The sequence below is a fragment of the Plecotus auritus genome (genome assembly GCF_963455305.1).
Source record: "Plecotus auritus genome assembly, chromosome: 7".
Taxonomy (NCBI): domain Eukaryota; kingdom Metazoa; phylum Chordata; class Mammalia; order Chiroptera; family Vespertilionidae; genus Plecotus; species Plecotus auritus.
The window spans coordinates 61858318-61878792 of NC_137774.1; the positions used below are offsets into that span (position 1 = coordinate 61858318).

Here is a 20475-nt window from a genome sequence, read left to right on the forward strand (position 1 = left end):
CTTGATTCTTGCGATCCTCTAGTCTGCTGTTAGATCTCTGTAGATTATTTTTTATTTCAGTCAGCGTATGCTTAATTTCTAGTTGGTTCTTTTCCATATCCTCGAGGGTCTCACTAAATTTATTGGCCTTTTCTAGAAAATTCTTGAAAAACCTTATAACTGTGGTTTTGAACTCTATATCCAGTTGTTTGCTTTCCTTTATTTCTTTCATTTGTGACCTGTTTCTTTGTCTCTACATTTTGGCTGCTTCCCTGAATTTATAGAGTGGCTTTGTGTGCTAGGTGTCCTATAGGGCCCAATGGCTCAGCCTCCCCAGTTAACCTGAGGTGGACACTCTTGGTGCACCCCTTTGTGGGCTGTGTGCCCAGTCTTGTTGTAGTTAAGCCTTGATTGTTGTTGGTATCACTGGGAGGAATTGACCTCCAGGCCAATTGGCTGTGAGGATCAGCTGTGTCTACACTGGGAGAACTTCTGTGCTGGAGACACCCTTATGAGACAAGACTTGCAAAAGCCTCTGTGCTCAGCTTGGATGGGGCGGAGTCTCAGGGCGGAGCAGACAGCATTGGTTTCCCATCAGCCCTGCCCTAATAGGCCCCTGGGTCTCAGTGTCCTGTGGTAATCGCTGCAAGCACCTCTGAGAGAAAGCCACCCTCGAGTTCCACCTGCTGCCAGACAGTCCAGTTTCTCGCCGAATGAGTCTGGGTCCCCAGAGTCTCGCCTAGAACTGGAGTTCAGTGCAGTAGGGAGCTTTTGTCTTCCTCCCACTTGAGAAAGCCAGCCGCGTACTCAGTTGCCCGCCCTCTTTGCCCGTGCGCCTGGTACCTCTGCCTTCCGCAATTCCTCTGAGTCTCAGTGTGCTTTTCTCTTTCTTGACAGTCCAGTTTCACCCCGTATGAGTCTGGGTCCCCAGCGTCTCACCTGGAACTGGAGTTTAGCACAGTCGGGAGCTTTTGTCTGCCTCCCGCTTGAGAAAGCCACCCGCGCCCTCAGTTACTGAGTCCTCTCTGCACCTGCGTCTCAGTACCTCTGCCTCCTGCATCACCTCTGAGTCTCAGTGTGCTTTTCTCTTTCCTTCTAGTTGTAGAATTTCCACTCAGCCAGCCTTCCTGTGGTTCTGGATGATGTCCGTTTTGTCTTTTAGTTGTAGTTTTGAAATTGTCATGCGAGGCAGCAGTTTAGGTGTTTACCTATGCTGCCATATTGGTTTCTCCTCCAGATCTCTGTTTACTGAGGATATCCTCTCATTAAGTATCAAATACAAAATACCTCTCAGTGACTCTGAGTATTGTTTTATATGATCCTTTGTAGAAACCAGGTTAGTTGGGCTAGAGATTAAATTTATGTGAGAAGCTGCTATGAAGAAAGGAAAACCTGAGCCAGTGAATCCTGGTTTAGCTTAACCCTGCTTTCAATTTGTGTTTACTGTGCTTTATTATTTCTTCCTCCTCATTCCTCTTCTCTACCTCACACAGTTTCCTGATATCCTTCAACAAACAGCTTCCAAGATGGTCGGGATCTTGCCCCCCAAAGAATTCCTCTGGGCTGTCTTTGAATCTGTTCGGAATAGCAGCGAGAGGGGCTCTGGCACTGACCCCAGCCCTGGTGAGTGAACGGGGTACCTGAGCCCGTGCCATGGCACAAGTGTTTCGGCAGAGTCACTGGTATCAAGAGGCCTCCTCTCTGGGGGAGTGGTGAAATGATTGCAAAGCAACAGAATGGCAAGAATCCACACAGCAACGGTCCCCCTTGTATAGTGACTTGAAGGGCAGCTGCGTGCCTGACCCGGGCCGGTAGTTTACTGGTGGACACAGCATTTCACAACGATTGGCTTAATGGGTCCCAGTGTCTGAGTGGCTGTTTGCAGTGCTTGGGGCCAGACTGGGTGGGTTTGAACCCTGGGTCTGCCGCGTGCTGACTGTGTGATCTGGGTTAGCTTTTTAACTTCTCTGTGCCCCAGTGTTCATCCTCTGTAAAATGGCAGTAAAAGTTCCTACCTGAGTAGGTTATGCAAGCATATCAAACTCGCGGCCGGTGGGCCGCATGTCTCGTTTATTATGCAGCCTGCGGGCCACGAGTTCAACATGCTTGTGTGAGGACTAATGGGTTTAAACCTCTAACATGTTGCCACAGAGCCTGGCATGTAGGAAATGCTCAGGGAGTGTTAGGTGTTTTTATTTTAAAAAATGCATTTTTATTGATTTCACGTTCAAATGTTTTGGGGGTAGCCAGGCAATAAATGATGCAGTAGCATGTTGAGTGATGCTAAGTGCCACGAAGGAAAATAAAGTCAGGGAGTATGGATGGGACTGTAATTTGAAAAGGGACGTTTCAGTGAGAACCTGACACTTGAGTAAAGACCTGAGGAGGTAGGGAGGGGCCCGTGGACATTTGGCTTTAGAGTCTTCCAGGCAGAAGGATGGGTGACGGGGTGGGGTGACACCGGCCTGCCCTCGGGGCCTTGGCAAGAGGCCTGAGCACTGGGCGTCACCCTGGGAAGGGGCTCCCGGGCGTCCAGCAGAGAACGTTCCAACCTGATTTATGTTTCCCCGGGTGGCCACCACTCCTCGTGCTGTCTCATCCTCCCCTGCCCTGTGAGCTGGGCACTGTGATCTCCCCAATTTTCTTCACCAAGGAACTGGAGGGTCAGAGAGATGAAGAGACATGGCCACAGTCTCAGTGTTAGTAAGTGGCAGCTCTTGGGTGTGTCCCCAAATACGGGGAAGTTCACCACTTTCCTCAGAGCCTCGCAGCCAGAGGTCAGGTGGCAGCACTCCTAGTCTGTGCACATGCGGGAGGACGCACTCCCAGTGCATGGTCTGAGCTGTCAGCAGTGCTTCTGCGTTAGTTACCACTGTGCTTATAGCAGCTGACGGCTTAGCAAGATTACTACTTGGCTTCATTTCACTTAACCTGTGTGTGTGCTGATTCATTCCACAAATATATGCTGAGCACCTGCCCTGTGCCTGGGAACGCAGCGGCAGGACCAGCTCCTGGTCCACACTGCCTCCCTCCCCCCGGGCCTGTTTTGCCTGGAGAGGAGGGTGGGCATCTAGGAGGGATGGGTCTTCTTTCCCCTCCGAGTGGATTATGATAACGATGTTTGAGGGCCTCACGCAGTGCCCTTGACCTGGTCCAGTTTCACTCTTGATTGGAATCCAGCGCATTTGCGTTGAAGATGCCGTGAGACGGGAGTGGCACAGGCTTGGGAAGCGCTGGATGGGGCTGGTGCATCAGCGTCCAGGGTTGCTTTTAAGACAAGGAGCTGTGGGTTTTCTCCTTGGTTGCCACCACTGGGCCACAAAGGCGATCTCTCATCTCTGTGTTGAGTATGGGTAGCGGGGTCACCAGGTGAGTTTTCAGCTGCTCAAAGAGTGAGCTGGGTGGGCTCTCCTGCTGCAACAAAAGCAGCAGCCACTTCTGCTCTTGCCTGGGACGGGAAGGCCCAGCCCCTCCATGATTTTATGGAGGGCAAGTCATCCTCCCTCCCACTCTTAGGAGTGGTCCTTTCTCATAATTCTGAAACCCTTAACTCTGGGTTTCAAACTCAAATAGATAAAAAGTGTGTGAGAGTGCTCACTGCCTCCCTGACACCACGTGCTTTATGGGTGACACCATGTAGTCCTCACAAAAGTCCGACAAGGGGATTTCCCCTCATTGTCCAGTCCAGAAAGCGCGGAGGGTTAAAGAGCTTTGGATTTGAATTTGCAGCCAGGATCTTCACCAGCAGCTCCTGCTGCCCTCAAGGCAGTTTGCAGTCTAGTTGTGATGTTGCAAAACTCCTACTGGGTGCAGGTGGCTGTGCGAAACATTGGCATGTTCACAATGTTGTTACCAGGTGATTAGCAAGAAATGGCAGAAGTGGGGCTCAAGCTGTCCCCGGGTCCCTGCTGTCAGTTCTCCATTGCACTGCCTCTCGGGGATGAAGCCAACAGGAGCATTACTCATGTCAACACGGAAGCACATTTCCTGAGCTGCTTTCCTCCTGCCTCCCCTGCGGCTCCCGTTTCAGGTTGCCATGGAGTTGAGGCCCCCTCTTCCGATGACATCTTCAAGTTGGCCGAAGCCAATGCCTGCTGGGCTCCCCAGGACCTGCGCTGCCTGGAGGAAGCCACGTTCCTCAGGAGCGTGGAGCTTCTGGGGGCCATTGGGGGCTTCCTCCGGCCTCAGCTGACAGCCCTAAAGGAGAAGGCGATTCAGGTAAAGTCCACCTGAGGGAGGGATAGTTAACAGAAGCAAAACCCACACCACGTGCCAGCCCGTCTGCCATGAAGCGCCGAGCCCACAAGGAGTGCCAAGCCAGGAAGGAGCGCTCACCTGTTTTCTTGTTGCAGTTTCACTGCGTGAAGTATCCAGGCCTCCCCTCTGTACCTCAGTTTCCCCCCTAGGCTGCGCAAAGACCATCCAGTGGGCTCTCCGTGAACCCCATGTGTGGGTGAACCCCAACTGTGGGTGAACCCCATTGCGGTGAACCCATCCTGTGGGTGAACTCCATCTGTGGGTGAATCCATCCTGTGGGTGAACTCCATCTGTGGGTGAACTCCATCTGTGGGTGAACCCCATCTGTGTAAACCCCATCTGCGGGTGAACTCCATCTGTGGGTGAACCCATCTGTGGGTGAACTCCATCTGCGGGTGAACTCCATCTGTGGGTGAACTCCATCTGTGGGTGAACCCATCTGTGGGTGAACCCCATCTGTGGGTGAACCCATCTGTGGGTGAACCCCATCTGTGGGTGAACTCCATCTGTGGGTGAACTCCTTCTGTGGGTGAACCCATCTGCGGGTGAACCCCATCTGTGGGTGAACCCATCTGTGGGTGAACCCCATCTGTGGGTGAACTCCATCTGTGGGTGAACTCCTTCTGTGGGTGAACTCCATCTGTGTAAACCCCATCTGCGGGTGAAATCCATCTGTGGGTGAACCCATCTGTGGGTGAACCCCATCTGTGGGTGAACCCATCTGTGGGTGAACTCCATTTGTGGGTGAACCCATCTGTGGGTGAACTCCATCTGTGGGTGAACCCATCTGTGGGTGAACTCCATCTGTGGGTGAACCCCATCTGTGTAAACCCCATCTGTGGGTGAACTCCATCTGTGGGTGAACTCCTTCTGTGGGTGAACTCCATCTGTGTAAACCCCATCTGCGGGTGAACTCCATCTGTGGGTGAACCCATCTGTGGGTGAACCCCATCTGTGGGTGAACCCATCTGTGGGTGAACTCCATCTGTGGGTAAACCCATCTGTGGGTGAACTCCATCTGTGGGTGAACCCATCTGTGGGTGAACTCCTTCTGTGGGTGAACCCCATCTGTGTAAACCCCATCTGCGGGTGAACTCCATCTCTGGGTGAACCCCATCTGTGTAAACCCCATCTGTGGGTGAACTCCATCTGTGGGTGAACTCCATCTGTGTAAACCCCATCTGTGTAAACCCCATCTGCGGGTGAACTCCATCTGTGGGTGAACTCCATCTGTGGGTGAACCCCATCTGTGTAAACCCCATCTGCGGGTGAACTCCATCTGTGGGTGAACCCCATCTGTGTAAACCCCATCTGTGGGTGAACTCCATCTGCGGGTGAACTCCATCTGTGGGTGAACTCCATCTGTGGGTGAACTCCATCTGTGGGTGAACCCCATCTGTGTAAACCCCATCTGCGGGTGAACTCCATCTGTGGGTGAACCCATCTGTGGGTGAACTCCTTCTGTGGGTGAACTCCATCTGCGGGTGAACTCCTTCTGTGGGTGAACCCCATCTGTGTAAACCCCATCTGTGTAAACCCCATCTGTGTAAACCCCATCTGCAGGTGAACTCCATCTGTGGGTGAACTCCATCTGTGGGTGAACTCCATCTGTGGGTGAACTCCATCTGCGGGTGAACCCATCTGTGGGTGAACTCCATCTGTGGGTGAACTCCATCTGTGGGTGAACTCCATCTGTGGGTGAACCCATCTGTGGGTGAACTCCATCTGTGGGTGAACTCCTTCTGTGGGTGAACTCCATCTGCGGGTGAACTCCATCTGTGGGTGAACTCCATCTGTGGGTGAACTCCATCTGCGGGTGAACCCATCTGTGGGTGAACTCCATCTGTGGGTGAACTCCATCTGCGGGTGAACTCCATCTGCGGGTGAACTCCATCTGTGGGTGAACTCCATCTGTGGGTGAACTCCTTCTGTGGGTGAACTCCATCTGCGGGTGAACCCATCCTGTGGGTGAACTCCATCTGTGTAAACCCCATCTGCGGGTGAACCCATCCTGTGGGTGAACTCCATCTGTGTAAACCCCATCTGCGGGTGAACCCATCCTGTGGGTGAACTCCATCTGTGGGTGAACTCCATCTGTGGGTGAACTCCATCTGTGGGTGAACTCCATCTGCGGGTGAACCCATCCTGTGGGTGAACTCCATCTGTGTAAACCCTATCTGTGGGTGAACCCATCTGTGGGTGAACTCCATCTGTGGGTGAACTCCTTCTGTGGGTGAACTCCATCTGCGGGTGAACCCATCTGTGGGTGAACCCCATCTGTGTAAACACTATCTGTGGGTGAACCCATCCTGCAAGTGGTTTGGGCTAGACAGGATGGTTTCTAGGAAGTGCTCTTTTTCTTCTTCCCCTGAAAACCCCAGCTGAAGAGAACCAGAAGTTTGACGTGTTTATTGTTTCAGCTGTAAGGAGAGTTGTAGAATATATAATTACTAGAGGCCCGGTGCACGACATTTGTGCACTGGGGAGGGGGTCCTTAGCCTGGCCTGCACCCTCTCACAATCTGGAAGCCATCGGAGGATGTCTGACTGACAGCTTAGGCCCGCTCCCCATGGGGAATGGGCCTAAGTCATCAGTCAGACATCCTTAGTGCTGCCGCGGAGGTGGGAGAGGCTCCCACCACTGCCGCTGCACTCGCCAGCCATGAGCCCAGCTTCTGGCTGAGCAGTGCTCCCCCTGTGGGAGCACACTGACCCACCAGGGCGAAGCTCCTGCATTGAGCACCTGCACCCTGGTGGTCAGTGCGCATCATAGTGACCGGTCATTCCATTGTTCAGTCGATTTGCATATTAGCCTTTTATTATATAGAATAGCCAATTTTCCCTTTAAGAAGCCTGTACCAATTTATATTCTCAACATCAACAAATGAGGGTATACTTTACCCCATATCTTTCCAGCACCAATAAATGCTCATTCTTTTTACTCCTTATCAGTATCATCAGCCAACATGGTGCTCTTTGATTGTTGTTAATGTACATTTTAAAAAGTTATAACTGAGAGGGAATTTTCCCCCATATGTCCATATGTTTATTTATTCTTTTAGGAATTTTCTGTGCATATCTTTTGCCTATTTTAAAAACAAATATAATCATTTTTTTCTTAATGATTCACAAAAAAGTTTATATATTAAAGAGGTTTACTCTATGTCTGTTTTAAATACTGTCAGTAAAGCTCAGTCTAAGCTGGCTTTCTTCCCTCTGAAGGTCTGGGACACGCCTTCTTCCTGGAGGGAACACCACATCGTCTCGCTGGGCCGCATTGCTCTGGCTCTTAGCGACAGTGAGCTGGAGCAGCTGGACCTCAGCTCCATCGACACCGTGGCTTTCCTAAGCCAGCAGTCAGGATGGACCCCAGGACAGGTAGGTGGATGTTGCTGCACAGGACGGTGTCCAACAAACTCTGCTACTCTGTCCAGGGCTGGCTCTTTTAAATACTCCATCATCACTGTCATTTTGAATCTGTTTTTATTGAGTAATTTTTCTCCTAATTATGAGCCATGTTTTCTTATGTGCAAGCGTAATAATTTTGACTGGCTGGTGGGCACTGTTAATTTTATATTTTGAGTGCTTGATTTAGTTATACTCCTTTGAAGAGTATTGGGCTTTGTGCAGGCACACATTGAAAGTACCTGCAGATCAGTTTGATTTGGGGGCCTTCCTTTTGAAGTTGATGAGGGTGAGTGTGGAGTGACCTTCAATTTGCGGTTAGTTTATCCCCATGACTGAGACGTGGTTCTGAGAAGAGTGCCTAATACTGCTCTGTGTATTTCAAGACTTCTCTCGTCAGGCGGGTGGGATGCGGACTCTCTCCAGCTCCATATGAGCCCTGAGAATTGTCCAGCCCCTGCTTTCTGATGCCTCGGCCTGCTATTTACTATTTATGTGGAGTTTTGCTTCCTGCCTGCGTAGGTCAGTGCTCAGCTGACTTGAGAAGGCCTCCCTGCAGATCTCTGGAGTGAGCTGTCTGTGCAGGGCTTTCCTCGCCAGCACATCCTCACCAATTATAGGTGCCCTGACCTCTCCAAATGTGAACCTCTGTATCCTCAACTAAGCTGGACCACTGGGCGTGTTTGGGTTCCCTTCCCTGCTCCATGGCCTGGAAACGGCCTTTGGGCAATGAACAAGGGCAGTTTTAGGGGTCACCTTACTTGCTTTGCTCTTCTCAGAATTATAGTCCTGTGCTGCTTGATGTCCAACATCTGAAGACAGTCCTTTTATATAATTTGTTCAGTTTTCTTGTTGTTTTTTGTTGGAGGGCGAGTCCTGTGTCGGTTAATCCTTCATGTGCTAAAGAAGTTCTCTCCAGAATTTGTTTCAATTGGGAGGGAGTTAATCCACTGTATTGCTAGCGAGGGGGGTCTCAGCTGCTCTGTGTTATCTCATTCTCAGGGTCATTTTTAGCACTGGGCTTACAAATTATCTAATTAACAACCCACAAGAACTACCCTTCCTCATTAGCCTTTGAAAAAGTCCTAGCATTGCCCTGGCCGGTTTGGCTCAGTGGCTAGTGTGTCAGCCTAAGGACTGAAGGGTCTCAGGTTCGATTCCAGTCAAGGGCACATGCCTGGGTTGTGGGCTTAATCCCTAGTTGGGGGTGTGCAGGAGGCAGCTGATCAATGATTCTCTCTCATCCTTAATGTTTCTATATGTCTCCTTCTTTCTTCCTCTCTGAAATCAATAAAAAAATCTCTATATATAAAAGGCTAAGTGTCCGTCCGACAGGTAGCTATGATACACAGTGACCACCAGGGGGCAGACACTCAATGCAGGAGCTGCCATGGCACACACTGGCCATTTAAAAATAAATGGCACCATGGACCTGGCACTGACAAACCAACATTCAGCTTCCCCCAAGTGAGACACAGGCCCCGCCAACAACCTGGAGTGAGACCTCTCCAAATCGCAGCCAACGCTGCCAAGACCCCATGGTGCAAAATGTGGCCCACAGCCCAGCCCAGTTTGATTGGAGTTCGACCAGGAGGTGGAGCTGGCCTGCCAACTGCCTGCAGCCCCTTCCCCTGGCTGGCCCAATCGGGCCCTATCAGGGTGGGCTGGCTGAACTCCACCTGTGCATGAATTCATGCACCGGGCCTCTAGTATATATAAAAAGAAAAAGTCCCAACATTGACTCATTCATGTGACTGCCTCTCCTGACAACTGTCAGGGGTAGAGTATGCTGGCTGGTCAGGGAGTGGCTCCATCTCACCATGTCCATATGAACTGAGAGTGGGGTGGGTGTATGGTAGGCTTCATACAGGTCCCCAAAGGTGTCTGGGTCCTGATCCCTAGAACCCGTGAATATGTTACCTTGTGTGGCAAAGGGCTTTGCAGATGTGATTAATTGAAGGACCTTGAGATGGGGAGTTAACCTGGATTGTCCATTGAGCCCAGTGTGATCATACGTATTCTCATAAAAGGAGGCAGGAGGGCCACAGACAGGCGTGTGATAATGGGCGTGGAGGACAGAGACCTGAGGTGTGGTGCTGCTGGCTGCAGGATGGGCTGAGTCAGGGGTGTAGACAATCTCTGGAAGCCAGAGGCAAGGGGAGGACTTCTCTCGAGGCTCCAGGAAGAAAAGTGACCCACTTTAGGACTTAGGACCTCAGGACTGTGACAGAATACATGTGTGTTGTGTTAACCCACTACATTTGTGGTAAGTAGTTACAACAGCAAGAGGGAATAAATACTGAGTGGTTTGCCAAAGGCATGGTGTCAACAAGGAAAGAATGGATACAGGGCAGGCAACCAAGGTGTGTCCCCCACTCTCAGGGCCACGTGCCACGTAAGGCCGAGTGGCACCACTCAAATAGGACACGTGTGAATTGTGTCCTCTGGAACTGGGTGATGTGGAGGTCCTGGCCATGAGGGTTACATGAGCTAATACATGTGAAACACTTCAAACAATGTCTGGCACATAGCATTCAATCAAAATTAGGTGTTTTCATTGTCAGCATCAGCATCTTCATCATCGTCATCATTATACTTTCTCTCTCTGGCAGTTGAATAGTCTCCGCATTTGCAAGATGAAAAGCTTAGATGCAGCAATCAGGTTCCTTCCACTCTGACATTCCATAGTTCAAGGGTTCTGCGACTCTCAAACTGGTTTTGACTGGTTTGAGAAGTGCCATACCACATTTTGATATTAAAACCTTTCTAGTCACAGTCTGGGAGAAAGCAGAAAAACATACCCAACTTGGAAGCTAGAGTATCTCTTTCCTTTTGCAGCAATTTTAGTTTCCACAGGTCGCAGTGAGATTTGTCAATATGTTTGAAGAAAATGTGCAAACCTAATATTTGCTTGTATCATTTGTGCTCAGTTCCTCACCATTAGCTGTCAATCAAACCCTTAAGTGCATGTCCTCGATTAATAGACCTGGAGGAACTACATTAACAGCGAGTTCAGCTTAAAACCAGCAGCAGGAGAAATAACCTCTTCTAGAAGCTGGCGAATGAGCAGAGCTCAATGCTTCATTTTCTAGTGCTTATTATTGCCTAAAAGTATTAGTACTAATCGTGTTGGGATAATTACAGATACACTGGTCCCGCCATTCAAGTAACTATGTTTTAGCTCAGCACCGGGCAGGCTGAGTATGCATTTTCCAGCTTCCAGTGGCAAGGGCAATTTAATACCACATCTTCAAGTCATTTGTTTAAATTGTATTTTTGCACTTTCATTTTAAAATGGGCATTCCCGATAGTTGGGGGAGCACATATTGCTATGAGCCAACTAGTGAAACCTGGTTGTGAAGGCTCATAAAAAGACTTTGTCTCTTCGAGGGGGCAGGCTCTCAGGTCCACCTGCGAGTCTTATCCCAGGACTATTATTTACTAGCTGTGTAACCTAGGCTTAGTTACCTAATCTCTCTGTGCCTCAGTTTCCTCATCTGTGAAATAGGGATAATATTCATACTTACTTCGTGGGGTGGTTGTGATGATTAGTGAGGTGGGGTATGTGACGTGCTGGCACACAGTAGCATTCAGTATTATTAGCTATTATTTTGGGTGCATATAATGCCAATCAAAGACACTGAAGTCTGAGTGTGGTGTCACTGAAGTTTCCCATGGATCTGTGAGCTTGGTGATCATTGAGGGCAACTTCCTGCGGAAACATGGGAAATCTCCCTGAAGCCAATCCACCACGTGGAGGCAGCATCAGATGCCATTTCCCAGGAGGACACATTGCCTACAACTTCTATAGCTCACCGTTCAGCTGTCCTTCACTCTTCATTCTCCACTGTGCGCCAGGCATTGTGCTAGGTGCTGGGGATACAATAGTGAACTAGCTGGATAAGGTATGTATCTTTATTGGTTCTACTTGGTGATACAGACAAAAAAGTGAGCAATTAAGGTGGAAAATTTAAAAAATTGTGATAAATGAGAAGCATCAAATGGACAAAGTGCTCATAGAAATAGCAAGGAGGGAGGCTACTTGAGATGGGGATCCAGGCAGTCTTCTCTAAAGAGGTAGCATTTAAACAGACTAGAGAAATGGGAAAGCAACAGCCACATGAAAACTGGAATTCCGTTGCTACAAGTCACTTTTTTTTTTTTTTTTTTTTAACATCCCAATCATTGCCCAAACTTTCAACGCTGTCTGGTTCTCCTGGTGTGATGGGGATGGACTGATGCTAAAGGAATATGGAAGTTCACGGTGTCCCTGTGATCCTCACGCCCATTCAAGACACGTTTGTCCTTGGCTGTCTCCTCCCCATCTTGGCCTTGTGAGCTCTTGTCCTCTTGTATCTTTGCTCTTGTCCCCACGAGCACTGAGGGCACCAGACTTTCTTATGCAGTTCTTCTCCGGTAGATTGACTCGGATCCTTCTTCAGGGCCAGCTCAGGCAGATCAAATACATATCAGGGCTCATTTTGTTACAGTGGCAGGAAACCCAACTCAAAGTGGCTTGAGCAAGAAAAGGAATTTATTGATTCCCATAACTGAAAAGTTCAAGTGTAGAGTTCAGGTATGGCTGGATCCAGGGACTTCAACACTATTATTAGGATTCTGTCTCCTACCATTAAAAAAATATTTTTATTGATCTCAGAGAGGAAGGGGAGGGAGAGAAAGACAGAAACATCAATGATGAGAGAAGAACCATTCATTGGCTGTCTTCTGCATGCCCCACATTGGGGACTGAGCCCACAACCGGGGCATGTGCCATGACCCGAAATCGAACCATGACCTCCTGGCTCATAGGTCGATGCTCAACCACTGAGCCACACCGGCCAGGCTCCTGCCATTTTTAACCCAGCTTCCCTTTTGGTTGACTTCATTAGAGGCAGGCTCTTTCCATGTGATGAGTTCTAGTAGATTCAGGTGTTTCTCCTTTCCAGGTCCAGTCCAGAGTAAAGAAAGCTTTCCTCTCCTAATTATGCCAGCTAAAGTCCTGGTAGGTTTTGACTGGATCACATGTCCAATCTAGAACCAATCACTACAGTCCAGCTAAGAGATGCCTTAACTGGTCAGGAGCAGGCCCTCAAATCACCCTGGAACTCAGAATGCCCTCCGGAAAGGTCATAAACAGTGGATGGCCATCATGTAGAATTTCAGGGACCCTAAACATCAGTCCCCTTACATGAAAGTTCATTGAAGAGATCCTGTATTTTTTCAACACCACAGCATTTGATGTGCTGCTCTCTGGAACTGAAGAATGAGGGCAACTTATGTAGGACCTTAGAGAAAGAAAAATTCATTCTGGCTCAGATAGTCAGGGAAGACTTCAAGGAGAAGGTGACATTGGACTTGAACCCCCCAAATAAAAGGATGGTTGAATTTTAATAGTGGGAATGAGGAATAGCATTTCAGATTGAAGGACTGATTTGAGCACAGGCACAACAAGGCAGACAAGTGTAAGGTTTTGTCAGAAAGCAGTGGAAACAGATATTGGAAAAGTGTGGATCCTGGTGCAGGAGAACTTCAATGTCCAAGCTTTCTGAAGATTATAAGCGACTGAAGCAAAGCCAGGAGGCAGTTCCTTTAATGCTAGTGGAGGATGCAAACACTTCACTGCCTGCAGACGCCTCCGTAGACCAGAGCGCAGACGCGGAGGCCAGCTGGTGCCATGGTTTGGAATGGGCACTGGGTCTAGGAGTGGGTGGAGGATCCATCAGGAGGCTGCTGAGTTATCCCCTGAGGCCTCTTGGTCATCCCTGAGCGCTTCATCTCCTATCCCTCCTCATTTTTGTAGGCCACATCCATCCTGCGAGGCTTCCTGGAGGACTCAGGCTATCGCATCCAGGATCTGAAGAGCTTCCACTTAGTAGGACTCGGTACAACTCTGTGTGCCATGAACGTCACCGAAATCTCACTTATAAAGATCTCAGAATTCAGGTAACCAAACGATAGTGTGCAACATGGCCAAGGATGGACGGTTCATTCCTTCAGCAAGATCCTCCACTTCTGATGCTTGGCCACCCTTCTGGGCACAAATGGGGTGGGGTTAGCTGGATCCTTTTTTGGTGCTGAGCTGACACCTCTTTTGGCTGGAGAATCTCCCAAGCTCACGCTATGTCCCTCCATCTTAACCAGGGTGGTGGTGGCCAGAATCGGGACCCTGCTCTGCAGCACCCCTGTCTTGGCCGAGTTCAAGAGGAAGGCAGAAGTTGTGTTTGGGGAACCCACCAAGTGGTCCAACTCTGTCTTGCAGGAACTTGGGACTATTGCCGGTAAGAGTCACCTTGACCATGCCCTTCTCTTTTTCTGACCTTAGACCTGGGGACAGGAAAAGAATCCTGGGCTTGTGTAGCGACATCTGTATCATTCCAGTAAAACCTGGATTCAGCACATGAAGTTGCAGAGGGTGGGGTCACAAGTCTGCCCTTTGAACAAGCCCTATTGGTGGTTCTGTGCACCCAAAAGTGGTTTAGAATGTGATGGAATTGACTGCTAAATAGTTTTACACTTGATCTAAAAATGCACCTTCTGAGTATACATTTCATCGTAGGAGACCAATCAGGGCTAATGCGACCCACGCTGTTTTTCTGAGTTGATTAGGACACAGTTCCCAGAGGGGCTTTCAGGGCCTTCTGTAGGAGGGACGCGCACCTCCAATGCGCAGACCCGTACCTTCTGCAGCATCATTGATAAAACAAGTTGAGTTCCGCTGTCTTGAAGCAAATCCTGTGGTTCCTTTTTCTCCCCAGCTGGATTAACGAAGGAAGAGCTCCGGGCGCTGGACAAGGATTTGATGCCGTATTTCCAACCATCAGCAATCAGATGCCTTCCTGCTGAGACATTCAAAGTAGGTCCTCTGCTTCTTAAGTGAGTTGGAGCTTGACCCCGTTTCATATCACACCAGGAAGCAGATGGCGGGCCCTGCATTCCGCGGGCACCACTGGCTTCTGATCAGGGGCCAGCGGCGAGCTGCATGCCACCGACGGACATGTCAAAAGATAATTTCAGTATTTTTTAAAATAGTTTTTTCTTAAACGTTTAACTTATGTTTTAATTGTATTTATTTATTTTAAAATATATTTTGTATTGCTTTCAGAGAGGAAGGGACAGAGATAGAAACATCAGTGATGAGAGAGAATCATGGATTGGCTCCCTCCTGCACGCCCCACACTGGGAATGGAGCCCACAACCCAGGCATGTGCCCCAACCAGGAACCAAACCGTGACCTCCTGGATTATAGGTCGATGCCCAGCCACTGAGCGACACTGGCCGAGCTAGTTTTGTTTTTTAAAGTTGCATTCTCTTCGTAGCAAATGGCACTGACTTTCTGTTTATAATGACGTGACAGGTCCGTATTCCCTTATCCCCAACCCTTGGGGACAGGTGTATTTTAGAATTCAGGATTTTCTAGATTTTAGAAAGATCACCTCGTGACTGTACAGTATGTAACTTCACAGCCCCAGAAGTACCTGGGGAGGCACCAGTAAGCACATACATTGCCATTTCTGCGAGGAAACTGATTATTTCTGGCCAGTCACACTAATTGAGAGAGAGACTCTAAATGGCTTCATGTCAGTTCAGGTCAGGCTCAGCTGGCAAACAAGTTTGTCTTAAATTTTAGAAAAAACTTTTCATTTGCAGACTTTTTTGGACTTCAGAGTTGGAGATGGGGGATTGTGGTCCTGGGTAATATTTCCTTTAAAAATACATTTCAGTAAACACATTGAATTGATTTAAAGAAACGTGTTTAAAAAGCCGCAGTAGGCCAGGTGACAGCCTACCATGGAGAATACTGAGAGGGAGGAATTGGACCACTGAAGTTAAGGAAGCAGGGTGCAGGCAGAGGCCCTGGCTTCCTGCCCAGGCGCGGCCTCTGGGAGTGCGCAGGGGCAGTCTGCTCTGGTGGCGACGGGCCCTGGCGTTCTTCCTTGCTGGGTGAGTGGGAACACATTCCGCCCCCTCAACTGGATCAGACACATGAAGGAGCTTAGACAAACTCCCATGATGCCTCATCATTGGTTCATTTCAAGACACACAGAACCTGAACCACCCCAATGCCCAGGACAGCTCCCAGCAGGCAGGCTCCTGGTTGCTTCGGGGAATAGTCCCAGGTGCCACTGAGAGGCCGGGTCTGCCTGGGACAGGCATCTTGGTCCCGAATGCTGACACGTTGCTGAGCACTGTCTCATGGTCTTGTATGGAGTGCGGCCTGTGGCTGCTTCCTGGCTCCGGTATTAACTACAGAAATCCCTACTGACCACCTGCGCTGGGCTAGGCTACAGGCCCAGCGCACCTGGGCATGCCGGGGGGAAGGGGGAGCAGTGTCCGCAGGGCCTGGAAGAGACCCTGGATGGCGGGAACCTGGGGAGGCTGCTCAGCTCTGGCACAGCAGGGCAGGGTGATGGCGGTGCGGGGTGACGCGGGCCCAGGCGTGCGGGCTTCCTTTCACTGAATCTCTGAGAGTTAAGTGTTGGCAGCCTCTTTGAACTTGTTTTGTAAAACAGTGCAGCAGACCCAGAGGTTCAATCTGGCCTCTGGGGGGCGAGTCAGCAACACTAGAAAAATGGCTAATGCTTGTGATACAGACCGTCAATGGTAGGTCAAGGGGGAAGCCGAGAAGCCGCGCTGTGTGTGTGTGCATGTGTGTGTGTGTGTGTGTGTGGAGAGAGAGAGGAGGCGATGCCCCAGGCAGGACAGGCGAGAGGAGGGTGGAGGGGAGAGGCCCGGAGGCGCGAGGGCGTGCACCCACCCTGGATCCGGAGTGAAGCACGGGGGAGCGGCAGGAGCTTGAGCTGTGTCCTGAGTGGGGCAGGGGAGGGTTGACCCGAATCCAGGAACGCACCTCCCTGGATGGGAAAGAGGGGGAAGGGGGAGAGGGGGGGGGGAAGCATGAGCCCCTCTGGGACCTTTGGGCCTTGGAAAACCAGCCGTGAAGTCCGTGGCCTCCGCACACCCGCGGGAACCGGCGCCTCCTCCGAGCTGAAGCCGCTTCAGAAACGGCGTGTTCGGGTCATGTGAGACCCCGTGCGCGCAGAATCCCCCACGTGCAGTGCCCATGCAGACACCCCTGGGAGACCCCGCACCCCCTCACTCCCCCACCCCCGCACAGGGCCCGTGGCCTGGTGGAACCCGCACAGAGAGGAGCCTCCCGCCACCCACAGCCGGTCCACACTCGGGAGGTTCTGTGACCAGAGTCCCAGCTGCGCGGCCGCGCGCGGGCTCGGTCCCTGGGCCTCTCAGCTGCGACCTCTGCCCGCACCCTCCCCTCGGGCCGCCTCGCGCTGCACGGAGCACAGTCCCGGGCAGCGGGCACTCACCCCGTCAGCCCCCTTAGCCTGTGACTTCAGGGGGAGTCTCCCCTGGAGCTCAACTGCCTTTAACGCCTCCATGGCACCTTTAACCTCCGCGCTCACAGGCGCAGCGTCAGCCGTTGCTGGCCAGGAAGCCTGGCTAGCATTCTACAATGTTGCATTTATTTCTTTTGGCTTATGTTAATGGTTACTGATGGTAAGTCATTCTGGGTTTGCATTTTTGGAAATTTGCTTTTAGAAAATACTTATTTCGGTAGCGAAAGTGTATGATTTTTAAGGAGAAACTGTAAAGCGGGCACGACAAGATACCCGAGGCGCTGCCCTTCTCCCGCAGGAGCTCTCCGCCCAGCAGATCGCGGCCCTGGGCCCCGAGAACGCGGCTGCCGTGACCCCCACCCAGCGCCGCCAGCTCCGCGCGCCGCAGCTGCAGAGCCTCCAGCGGGCGCTAGATGGCGCCAAGACGACCCCCTCGCTGGATGCTTCCCCGAGCGCAAGCCCCAGCCAGACCCCATCCTCCCATTCTCACCCAGGTGAGCGGGACAGCCCCTGCCCACACCCATCCCTGGTCCTCATTCGTGTCCTTCCTGGGCCTGGGCGGGAAGGGCCTAAGATGCAAGACGGGGTCTCTGGATCACTGGGGATTCTGCCTTCAGAGAAAAGTCCTGTCTTTACCAAACACGTGACAGTGACTCAACTCCCCACTGCACGTGGAAGTCACCGGTGCAGGGCAGCTTTAATTTATTTATTTTTAAAAATTATTCTTTTATTGATTTCAGAGACGAAGGGAGAGGGAGAGATAGAAACATCAATGATGAGAGATAATCATTGATGGGCTGCCTTCTGCACGCCTCCTACTGGGGATCGAGCCTGCACCCTGGTCATGTGCCCTGACCAGGAATCAATCCCGGGACCCTTCAGTCTTCAGGCGGATGCTCTATCCACTGAGCCAAACCGGCCAGGACCAGGGCAGCTTTTAAAAGCCACCAGTGTCACGGGCCTCACCCAGAACCCACTGAATCAGAGCCACTTATGACTAAATTCACTTCACTGGTGCCTTTGCCTCCGCCTGCCTTCCCACTGTGCAGTATTAATTACTAAGTCTAACCAATACATCTGGGCACCTGCTATGTGCCAGGCCTGTGGTAGGGGCTGGGAATACAGAGGTGAGCAAGTCAGGCCCAGCTGTCTTGTAAATAAACAAGATGATTTCAAAGCTGGTATGAACAGGGAAGGGAAGAAGCCAGGAGGTGAGAAGGGGGAAGCCGAGAAGCCGCGCTGTGTGTGTGTGTGCGCGCGCGTGTGTGCGTGTGTGCATGGGACCTGGCTTCCTGCAGTTCCTCCTTGCCTCCCCGCCACCACCCCCCCGCCTCCTCCCCTCACTTGCCCACTTTGTGATTCCTTCTGTCTTTAGTGAGCACTATCCTCAGGCTAAGATGTGGGGAGACAGTTGTGAACAAGCCACTCGTGTCCTCCATCCTCAGAGTGTGGGGCAGGGAGACATGGCGCCCAGGTGGCATGAGGCAGGTGCTGTGGCTGGAACACAGGCATTGAGGGAACACATAGGAGACGCAGCTGCCCTAGCGGGGGACACCGGGGAGGGGCCATGGAAACGTCCCGAGACAGTGAGTGATGGCTCAGCCCCACCCAAGGTGGGGAGACGTGTACTCAGCCGCCTGTGGGTGTCCCAGTAGAGGGAACAGCGTGAGCAAATACCCAGAGAGAAAGAGAACGTGGACTTAAGCCTGCACTCTACCTTTTCCAGCCTCCTCTTGGGCTGGCGAGGTAGGGGGCTCCCAATTTCTGCTGCCGCAGTGGCCAGAGGTGGCACTTGTAAAGAGGAGCCATGCCCTGTGATTTACTGTTATTATTTTAAAAATGTCATTAAAATACAATGTGCATACATTTAGAAATTACTTTTAAATGTTGTAGTGTTTTGTGTGCATAATACACACAATAGATAATACATGTTTCAAAAAATGTAAGGTCTGAAAAGGGATGCAGTGACATCCCCTCCACCCCCCCACGGCCTGTTGCCAGCGTCCTGAGCCTGGTGCAGATTCATCACCCTAGCTGACCTCTGCGCTGTGACTGAGCTTATACGCTTTGTTCTGCGTCCTGCATTTTTCACTGGAGACAGTCCCGCGTCTGCCCACAGAGCTGTGCAATTGCTGGTTTTCTGATGCCATAACTTGACCTAACTAGGTCTATGTAGACGGACAATTCACTGGGTTCTGCTTTTTGTTTTTTACTGTTACAAAGGATGCAGCAGCAAGTGACCTTGTATACTTTGCGTCCGTTCAAGTTGCAGGAGCAACTCTGCGAGTGGGCCAGCCAGGGGCCCAGGTTTGGGCGCTGGCAATTCTGACTGATATTGCCACATCCCTGGCAGAGCGGAGAGGCAGGGCCAGTTTGCCTTGAGCCGGCAGTGGCAGAAAGTGGCCAGGACCTTGACAAAACCGTCCCTGCAGGTGCTCAGCCGGGCACCATCCTAGATGCCTCTCTCCTCCATCAAGGCCCAGGCTGAGCGGCTGGCCGTGGGTGGACACTTCCAGCGGGCCAGGCCTTGAATCTCTTGCTTCCTAAACTTGCTTCGTGCTCTGATTCTTAGAGTTCAGATTCCTGGGCCTTGCTGAACCGGAAATCTGCGGGGGCGTGGGAGGAGGGCTGGGATCTGCATTTGAACCCGCTCCGCAGGTGACTCCTCTGTGAAGGCAGCTCTGTGCTGCCCATTCACACACTCTAGGGAAATCCTCACCCTCCAATGCCCGCTTTGGGCATCATTCCCATTTAAGAGACGGAGGAGTTGGTATGTGCCCCGCCCTGGCTGTGAGACCCCCTGTACTTCCCTGTGTTTCCTTGCAGGGGCCTCTGCCTCCCGGGCTCTTTGGCTTGGCTGCCCGCTGCTGGTCCTAGCGCCCACGCTCCCGCGGTGAGCCGCCTGCAGGCACCCCTCCATTACCCACGCCGTTCAGGAGGCCTCGACCCCGAGCCCCCACCAGGGTGGCGTGAACGAAGGTCCCGGAAGGCCACGCTGGATCCTGCTCGGCCCAGTCCTCGGCCCCATCCCAGCCTCTCGCCGGCCAGAGGGACAGAAGCTTTCAGGAAGGGGAGGGGGGGCTGCCATCGGCCGGCCTGAGACCTTCTCACAGTTGCTGCCCTTTCTCCAGGGAGAGGCAGACAGCAGGGCTCCTGCGATGGCCCCTCCTGCCCGCAGGCCCCGGGGCTCCAGGCTCCCCTGGGGTCTCCTCAGCGTTGGCAGGGTGGACCCAGCTTCCTGCCTGGCTGCTGGGATTCACCGGCATTTCGGGGCATTCCATTGCTTGGGAATTAAAACCTTTAACATGATTCAACATTAAATTGATTCTAAAATACGTTTTCCAGACGCCTGCATTCCGCCGGGAGTCAGCCCAATGGACGGCTGGTTCCCCTGAGTTCTCTTCTCGCGGCCCCGCTGCTCCAGGCCCGGATGGGGTGGACTGAAATGAAAGGAAACGCTGCGAAGCCAGTCGCAGGGCGGG

The 20475-nt window shown here is 51.5% G+C and overlaps 1 protein-coding gene across 1 annotated transcript in view; it reads left to right on the forward strand.

Annotated features, from left to right (window-relative positions):
• The window catches only part of OTOA (otoancorin), a gene marked incomplete at its 5' end in the record, with an annotated part of 58896 nt that extends 38638 nt beyond the window's left edge, over nucleotides 1-20258 (forward strand). The window contains 8 exons of the mRNA XM_080678664.1: nucleotides 1473-1602; nucleotides 4010-4197; nucleotides 7458-7613; nucleotides 13441-13583; nucleotides 13782-13918; nucleotides 14396-14493; nucleotides 17292-17487; nucleotides 19820-20258. Of these exons, the coding sequence (XP_080534790.1) occupies nucleotides 1473-1602; nucleotides 4010-4197; nucleotides 7458-7613; nucleotides 13441-13583; nucleotides 13782-13918; nucleotides 14396-14493; nucleotides 17292-17487; nucleotides 19820-19890 (1119 nt within the window). The 3' untranslated portion in view covers nucleotides 19891-20258. The remainder of the gene's footprint in view (nucleotides 1-1472; nucleotides 1603-4009; nucleotides 4198-7457; nucleotides 7614-13440; nucleotides 13584-13781; nucleotides 13919-14395; nucleotides 14494-17291; nucleotides 17488-19819) is intronic.
• Between the last annotated feature and the right edge of the window lie 217 nt (nucleotides 20259-20475).